Genomic DNA, 9,175 nt, shown 5'->3' with positions numbered 1-9,175 from the left:
GGGGGGGGGGGGGGGGGGGGGGGAACAGAATTGAACATCAACATGAAGCTGTTAAGATGACACATGATCCTCCCAAGGTATATATGTTCAATCAAAATCCAAAACTCTACACAAACAATCCACTGGGTCCACCACCTGGGTTCAGTTCAAGAAGAAAAAAAAAACCCGTAATAATTGTCCTGTTGTCCATGCCTTCATAGGAACTAACATTTAGTCCAGATGATGGCCTCAGCCTGAAAAATAAGTGAAAACCAACAATGAAAATCCTAGCAAAACGGCTCTATATTCAAATATTTCTTTCAAGGAAAAGGCTAATCACAACAGTTGCCTAACCCAAGGATTGGCTGGGATACAGTTTATCCTCTCAGGCAACATCCCACCCGTGCAACATGTCCAACAAGCCAGGCAAGACCCACTGTGGGGCCACATAGGAACCCATCTGTTAAATTCATTAGTGATTAGTGTCCACTACGTCTACACCTAAGAAGGCAAGCACCCTGCATGGTTCCAGTCCAGCACAAAGGCTACCAAAATGGATTTTTTTATTTATTTTTTTCAATAGGTAGGGGAATAGGGATACTGGATTTACTAACTAGTTGACTTGGGGTCTTAGTAGTAGTTTTCCATTTCACTTGTTCATTATTTCATCTTAGCTTTAGCTAGATTAAACTTGATGATTTTTCGTAAAATAGGTTTTGCTGATTTATATTATGTCATCTGAAATCAATTCTGATGCTGCTATCCTCCATTGGTTAGCACACATAAAAAATTAAGATGTAACTGACACAAGTCGCCATCATTCAGGGTGTAAAATCGACCCACCCTTTAGTTTTTTTGGACGTTTCGGGGGTTGAAATTTTGGGACCAATTCATTATTGCGAACCGGACATGCTGGGACAGGTTTCCCAACAGTTCCAGAACCTAATAACAATAACCAGTTAGAAGTGAATAGTTAGCAGAACCACATGACCATCTACAAGGCATATGTAAATCATTATGATGGTACACACCCTAAAACCCCTCTCTCTCTCTCTCTCTAGCAGAAAACCACATGAACATCTACAAGGCATATGTAAATCATTATGGTACACACCCTTGAACCTCTTTTCTTGTGTATTAGCATTAATTTCTTCTGTTATATTAGGGTTTTTTCCCCATTTGGGAGAGTAGATTGCATTCAAAGAAATAAGGAGCTGTGTAACTACAGATGCCTCAAAAGGTTAGGGCCACAAGGTCAACCTAATGACTCAATCCCTCAATCTCAGTCTCATTGAGTCTGCTAGAAAACCAGACTGTTACCATTTTATGGATTTTAGCCATTTTGGTTCTCTTTTTGTGTCTGCAATGACCTAAGAAATATTTATGTTTGGATGCAGGAAAGCTCCTCTCTTTGAATTTTCCTTTTCTCATTTTAATCTGTTATAAATTTTCTTCCTTTTTTCTAATTTTAATCTACTCTGAATTTTCTAACTATGGTTTGGCTTAGGTTTGTCAAACCGATTCTTCTAGTTTCCAGTAATGGCATGTTTTACGTGCTCTCCCTCAAGTTAAGGGAATCCAATCTATTTATTTATAAATGCATCTCCTTGTTGGTCAAGCGTTGGAATGAGGATAGATGGATGACACCAATACTTAAACTGTTTCAAGGGTGTTAAAGCTTTAGTAATAAGCCTTCTAAGTTGTCTGGAGCATTTATTCATCTCGTTAGTTGATAGGATGGACTTCTTCCAAACAAATTTTTGTGGTTTAAACTCTCAAGCTTGTCTTTTTTTATCCAGATCATAAGTCCGCACCTGCAAGCAAGTAAGCATTAACATTCTGACTGAATTACTAGAAGTGGCATACATGGTCATTATCCACCTCTTGTTATTTTCCTGCCTTTCTTTCTAAATATCATCACCTTCTAGTGCAAATAATGACTTTGTTTCTTATGCAAATGAGTTAGTCTGTATTCCTGAAGCTTTTGTTTCTTATGCAAAATGCACTATGTTTCTGTTACACCTTTTTTTTTGGTTCCCTATGATCTGCATCTTAGGAATACACTCGAATACTAACCGATTCCATATGATTGTTTTTTCTGTTAGACTATTACACAGTGCACCATGTTTATGTAATTCTGTTACACTTGTTTTTGTTCTCTGAGGAGGGTGGACAATGGATGAATAATTGAATACACTCGCCATCTTATTCAAATGAGCTATGTCTAAGGCATAATTTATTGAGTGTGGACTATGGCTGAATTTTGAATGCACTAGCCATCTTAGATACGGCCCTAAGTGTGACCAGAAACATGTAGCCCAGATTTTTATGACAGCATGTGAAGGGAATGGGAAGGTGACTTTTGTGCGTGAAATGATGATGACATCGATTGTTAGGAAGGAATTGTGATGCAGCAATGTTATCATTGCTGGACTGACACAACCAGCTTGGGAAACCAAAGCCCAAATGGAACCAAGCCAACTTGGGATTTTGGTCTAATAAGGCTTGGTAGTGACTTTTTTTTTTTTTAAATTGGTCAATCTTGTAATTTTTATTTTTTTATCTTATTTTAGGAGAAGAGATCGCTGCATGGTTGTGTGGCCCACACATCAGCACGGGAGCAATGAGAGCATGCGCAAGGGCATCAACATTTATGAGACTTTTTCTTTCACAGGTAGTGGGTGGTAATTTTGTGCGTTTGTGACGGGTGCAAGGTTAACACGACCAGACAATGTTCTTTTCCCCCTTTTTCCTTTTCATTTCTTTTGTTTGGGATTACATTAAAAAGAGCATAGGAGATAGAAGTCGAGTTCAAGTTAGTTTCCCTTTTACAATTGGGTTAGGAGTCTTCTTTTATTTTCTTCACATGTTCGGATGTATTCATCAGTTACACACGTTGGAATGGAACAAAATGTGAATTAAGCTGGTCAAAGTTGTCGACTGAGTGTGCAACAAGCTGGTTGATGTTTTCTTCTTCCTGTTTTCTTGCTGATCTGGACTTTTCCCTTTCAGGTACTTCTCATATCTTCCTTTTCTTATTCGTTATATTCTTACTAATCTTCTTCTCCTTTTCAGTTTCTGTTTTACTTTACTCCTCCTTTGTTCTTAGTCTTTCTTCTGTCCGGTAATTATTTCCCTGCTGGTTTACTCTGTTTATGGTTAACAAGTTTTAGTAACAAGTATGAGTTCAAACTTCCTCATTTAAATCTTTCTTCATGAAATTTAGGGGAAGGGGGGATACCTATTCTTCCGCCATAACTTTATTGCAGATTTTATGTTTTATTTGCTTAGAATTTGGTTTTGTGATTTGTCAATCTTAAGAGGCTCTCGCCTTGAGATTATGTGTTTGAAATCCCACATCTTAAAGAAGCTGAATCAAGGGAGTTCTCCGACTCAATGACCATTCTGTTCTCTGCATTGGACCTCTCCTATTGTGAGGTGGAAGACAACCTCTTATGGTAAATTATCCAATGCAATCATGTTCTTTAATTAATTTACCGCTCCCTTAATCTATAATGCACATGTGCTTAACTAATTTCATTTCTAGATTGTCCCTATTCATTATTTCCTAATTCCCCTCCTGTCCCTTCCTTCATTTAATTATCAATCTCCCCTTTTGACACTATGCCTATTTGTGGGTCTCGTCACTCCCCTCTTGCAAACTTCAATTTATTTACAGTGTTTCTATTATCTTTCGACATTGGGTTAGGGTACACTTAGTGGCCCATAGCAACTCAAAATTAGGGTTTTCGGACTGTGAGGTCCATAGTTGTCATGGCTCCAAAGCGAACCAAGGCGGTGGAGGGTTGTCTAAGCGCTTAGGCGAGAAGACGCCCGCCTTAAGGCTAACAAGTGTTATTTTTTATTTTCTCTATTTTCTAACATTATTTAGTAAGCTATATATACCTTGAATCATAAAAAATAAAGATTAAGCAACATCAAGTCATTAAAAATCAACAATTAGCCATATTAAATCATAAAAAATTAACATTAAGATATAAAAAATAACATTTAGATAAATGCCCTTGTTCTATAGTAAGTTTGATTGGCCAAATGATTTTATTTTTACATGAGACTTTTTGTATTAATTATAACATAAAACCAACTTTCTAACAAGTCTAAGATTGCTTAAATATGAACTGTAATGACAAAGTTATGCTCCGATCAAACTTAATTTTAAGTGCACGAATGCTGTTAAAATCGCCTGAATGAAAATAATTTTATGGATATAAAAAAAAAAAAGATTATTTTACCGGACTTTTAGTTTTTAGCAATGTTTTAACATGATAGAATTTATAAAATTTTCATAATTGAGAAAAAACCCAACATTTAAAAGTTGAAAATCGCCCTTATAACCAAAATTCAATTTTTGTTCTTGGACTGGGGGTTGACTTTTTATCATTTTGGAATTTGATTTTTAAACTATTTTTATTGGATTCAAATAAGGGGTATTTGCTTATTTATGAATAATATCTTAAGTAAATGAAATAACAAAATCATGTACTTAAATGCTATTTGGCATAAATAAGGGTAAAAACACAAGGCGACATGCAGTGCAACAAGGCGACTGTCGCCTAGGCCCCAGGCAAACCGTCTGGACGCCTAGTCGTCGCCGAGGTGACGCCTTGACAACTATGATGAGGTCACATCAAATTGTCTCTCAGGTTTGTGAGTGCAAAAACTTTAAGAAGTTGATGCATATCTCTCCCTAGGGTACAAACCCATCTATAGAATTAGTCAAATGTCAGATATTCTACTTGTCTTCCCGTTCAAGCTAATCTCCTGTATTTTCTAGTTGGGGATTAGTTTCTATCCTGATGTATAAGTTCACAAAATTAATTCATAGAACTGTAGGCCTACAATGCATAATAAAAAAGCAGATTATCTTTAATCAAACTAAGTTATTTACAATGGTTCTAACAAATTTTATAGAATAATATTTCCAATGCCACTACTTTCACAAGTAACCAAACATTGACCATGAGACAAGATCTAAAATTCTAAATGGCTTCAAAGAGGTTCTGTATATCACAAAGAAGAAAAGGGGGGCAAAGGTGAAGAAACCTAAGAACCAAAATTGACTCAGTTCCAGCATTTGACACTTTGATCTGATATCAAGGAGTAATCAAGTCCCTTTTCTGCTTATCGATACATGGTTGATTCAACAGGACACGAGTAAAAGCAGCAAACCAATGTCTTGTAGAATATTAGCTTTAAAAAAAATTAGAACAGCGTACCCGACTTGAAAAGCTTTATTTATGAGCATCATACAATCTGTTAAGAGGCAATGGACTGCAACTTTATACCCAATTACAAGGTTCATTCAAGGAAAATGAACAGGTACGATTCCAATACGTGGCAGATCCTATATCGGAGGAACAGTACAGACAAGGGGTAAAACTGTTACAAAACCCCCCCCCCCCCAATTTTTAAGAAAATCAAGGGCAAAATCTTACTGCCCCCTATTGGTATCCTATCGGTTTACAGGGTGACCAATCCCCACATCCAAAACCGTGAATTTAAACCATGCTAAACATTCCACGGGCTTATTAAGAGATCCCAAAACACACTTCCTCATAAGCAAGGGGGCTTTACTCCCTCTATATATACCGTAAAATGTTAACAAAATTTCATCCAAGATACTGTAATACTACCTCCCAGATACTAGCAAATGGTTATTCAATCACAGCAGCCTCATAAAAAGAAATATAGATCCCACTACATAACATACCTAAATCATCACTTTCACTGTTCCCCGACTTGGCAATGTCTCTATTCATACTAAGGAGGTCACAGCAATATTTAAAAATCCTAAGGAAGGAAGGATTATATCAACAACACCTCCCTGCGATGAAGACCCAAATAAACCCCTTCTCGGGAAACCCTATTCTAAGGAAAAAATCAAAAAACAAGAAGCAAGAAGCAACCACAAAATATTTAGAAACCCTAAACAGGTAGTTGAGAACGATAGATGGATAAACACAAATCTACAATAAACGATCAAACCTATGTAACACCGTAAACAATCTGCAAAAACCTAAGCAACGAAAACAGAAAATGTTTATAGGAGAAACCCCTGACCAGGATGAGATCGAAGAGTGTAGCCTGATCAACCTTGACGAACTCCGCATCCCAGCTCTTAAGTTCCTCATCAACAGTCCGATCGTCATTCTTGGTAGACTCAACGTGCTTCTTACAGTACTCGATCACCTTCGCCAAAATCTTACTGGTAACATTAGGCAAAGGGATCCCGTTATCCGCACAATCGTCTTCGATCATGTGTTTAATGGTCTGAGACTCAATGGCAACAGCCTTGTCGACATCAAAGGTCTCGCCATCAGAACTCTTCAAGGTCACCGTATTCGACGACATGATCGCTAAACTGAGAAACGAGAAAAATCCTCTACGAAACGAAAACCTTAGAAGATAAGTAAAGATCAGAATAGGCAGCAGAACAGCCAAAAGAGAATAGAGGGAAAGAAGCCCTAGGCCCTTATTTATAGAGCTCCTCGGTTCCGGAGTCCTATTTTCTCTAATATTTTATTGTCTGTTATAGTTGTGGTATATTACAGTTTACTCTAATATGTGGAGGTGGCTCATGGAGCGTTTCCCTTGCAAATAACAATCATAAACCTTATGGTAGGGGTGTTAGCTGGTCGGGTCAGGCCGAGACGGTCTCGGTCAAGCCTAATCGGACTTGATCACTTGAAAGTTTTACACTGTGAATGCCCGTTTAAGTAAATAGGCCTAGCTTTAGAGAACATGTTACTGTCTATAATCGGGCCGATTGGTGTCAGACTTTAATCCGTCCTCCTTAAATGGGGCTTAACCGAGTTTTAACCGGGCTATGGACCTATTTAAGACTAAACGGGTTCTAAATGTGCCTACCCTAAAATCCTATTATTAAGTGGGTTAAGATTATGGTTGTTCTTTTTTAAAAGAAAATAAGAGGTTATGACCATTACAACTTACAAAATAAAGCTTAATTAAATAAAATCCTACTACAAAGCAAAAGGTAAGAAAGTTTAATTAGTTTCTTACTAGTAGTGATACAATAGAAAGTTTATGTAGTATTAAAGGGGGTCATGCTAGGTCGGGTTACAACCAGTCTGTTCAAGTTAAGCATATAAACATGTCGGTTCGATCGGCGCCTGATAGGCTAGCTACCTATATTAATCGGGTTGGTCTAGGTCAAGTCATAAAAGTGTCGGGCTCAGTCGGGCCTACCAGTGCGGGTTTAGAATTGACACCCCTACCTTATGGGAATAGGAACGGGTTCTTTTTTACATTTTTAAAGAAGGGGTTTGGCACGGGATATGAATTCTCTCCATAGAGCCCATGACCATAGAATGATCTCATAGTTGGAGTGACCTCGAGACTTGTGTCAAGATCCTCTTAGTCATGGGGTCACTCTGTGGTCCATTGGGTTCTATGAAGAGGATCTAGATCCGTGTACCAGATCGTACCATGGATTTAGGGTGATCCGGATTGGTTTGGATTTGTGGATATTCATCGATTTTGCCCCTACTTTTCTTAAGTACTAATTTTTTACTATATTACCCTGAAATAATTTGGATAATCGATCCAGATAGGTTAGGAATCAAGGATTGATCTCATTCGATACGGCCGATACGAGATCAATACTTGAAACCATGCACCGCACATACATGGGTTTTTTAAAACACAAAAGACCAAAAATTAGAAAATAATCAAATGTGATTGGGCATTTCCTGGTCTTTATGTTAGAGAGATTTTTCCCAAATCTCAAATTAGTGATCAAAATTATTATTATTATTTTTAACCTTATAACCGCATAGATGGGATCATATTGGGATTGAATAAGAATCATTCAACTACCACCCAAAGCGGTGAAAAACACTAAACACTCTTATGTGAGTGGCTCTAAAGAAGTAAGAAGAGTCGAACTCGAAACCATATGCTTCCTGAGGTGAAGATCTCTTGCCAACTAGGCTACCCTTTGCCCTTGGGGTGATCAAAATGCAATTGAGATTCATGTGACCTCAGTTTTTTCTATTTTAGTTTTCTGTACCATGCAATGTATTAAGGCAATACTCTCTCTCTCTCTTGCTTTAATACATAAATTTAGTGAATAGTTTAAATATTCATTTAAGGACAAAGTTTTTCTTCACTTGTGACAAAACGTGAGATAGTCTAGATGTGACCCCCATCTCTTCCCACCTCTCTACCCCTATTGAATGGATTCACATTCATTGTGGCCTTAGGAAAACTCAATCCCTCATTTAATGTCCTACCGTCCTATGCAAAACTCATGAGGCCAAGTCTCTTAATTACACATTAGCCAATCTACCATACTTTGAAAGTTAGTCTAGATGTTGACAATTCTAACCTCCAATTCTTTTGCCCTTTGAAGCCCTTTGAGGATGGCTTGGGCCTCTATCTCTTGGGTGTTATCTGCATACCCATAGTCCATAGAAATGACAATAAAAGGTTTTTCATAAGAAATAATTGAGACTCGACCTCCTTCACATGTATCCTTGATAAAACTTCAATCACAAATGATAGTGTAAAATAGGGATGTAAGTTTGGCCCTAATGGCCAGAACCTGCCTTGTGCCTAAACCCTATCTAAACCGGTTATGAGGGTCAGCCCAACCAAACCCTCAGCCCTAACCAGGGTTTGGCTGGACCTGGATTCAGATCTAAGCCAAGCCAAGCCCAGCCCAGCTCGGTCCAACCCGGCCTGATTTTAATCATGAGCTATTATTATGTTTAGTAGTATTCCCCCTCCCCTAGGCCCACATCATGTGTTGTACAAACATTACACAAACTATTTGGATAACTTCAACCTGTATCATGTGTTACACAAGCTACATACTCTTACCGATTGAGCTAAGACGACCAAATGACTAAACTATTTCCCCCATTTTCTTACATAGGTTGTCTTTGTGTCTCCTGTCATGTATGTATATTAACTTTAGATATAGTAGCAATTATGAAAAATTGGGCAGAATTTTGACTTGCTCAGTTTTTGGGAGATGTGGTGATGCCATGCAATTAAATTGACAACTTTGTTTGTTGCAAATTTATGGATTAGGGGTGGACAAGGACTGGTCATAGTCTTAACATCTCCTCACCCCCCCCCCTTTGGTAAATATAGACTTAACATTTGTGAACCTTTGTAAGAAAAAAAAAAATACAAGACCTACCAGGGTCAA

General features: G+C 37.8%; 1 protein-coding gene across 1 annotated transcript in view; it reads right to left on the bottom strand.

Moving 5' to 3' along the window:
- The window catches only part of LOC122073705 (SKP1-like protein 1B), a 6,986-nt gene extending 508 nt beyond the window's left edge, over nt 1-6,478 (bottom strand). Inside the window, exon 1 of the mRNA XM_042638328.1 lies at nt 6,061-6,478. Coding sequence (XP_042494262.1) covers nt 6,061-6,351 — 291 coding nt within the window. The 5' untranslated portion in view covers nt 6,352-6,478. The remainder of the gene's footprint in view (nt 1-6,060) is intronic.
- Nucleotides 6,479-9,175: the final 2,697 nt, after the last annotated feature.

Source organism: Macadamia integrifolia, chromosome 3 (genome assembly GCF_013358625.1).
Source record: "Macadamia integrifolia cultivar HAES 741 chromosome 3, SCU_Mint_v3, whole genome shotgun sequence".
Taxonomy (NCBI): domain Eukaryota; kingdom Viridiplantae; phylum Streptophyta; class Magnoliopsida; order Proteales; family Proteaceae; genus Macadamia; species Macadamia integrifolia.
This window is presented reverse-complemented; position numbering and strand designations above follow the sequence as displayed.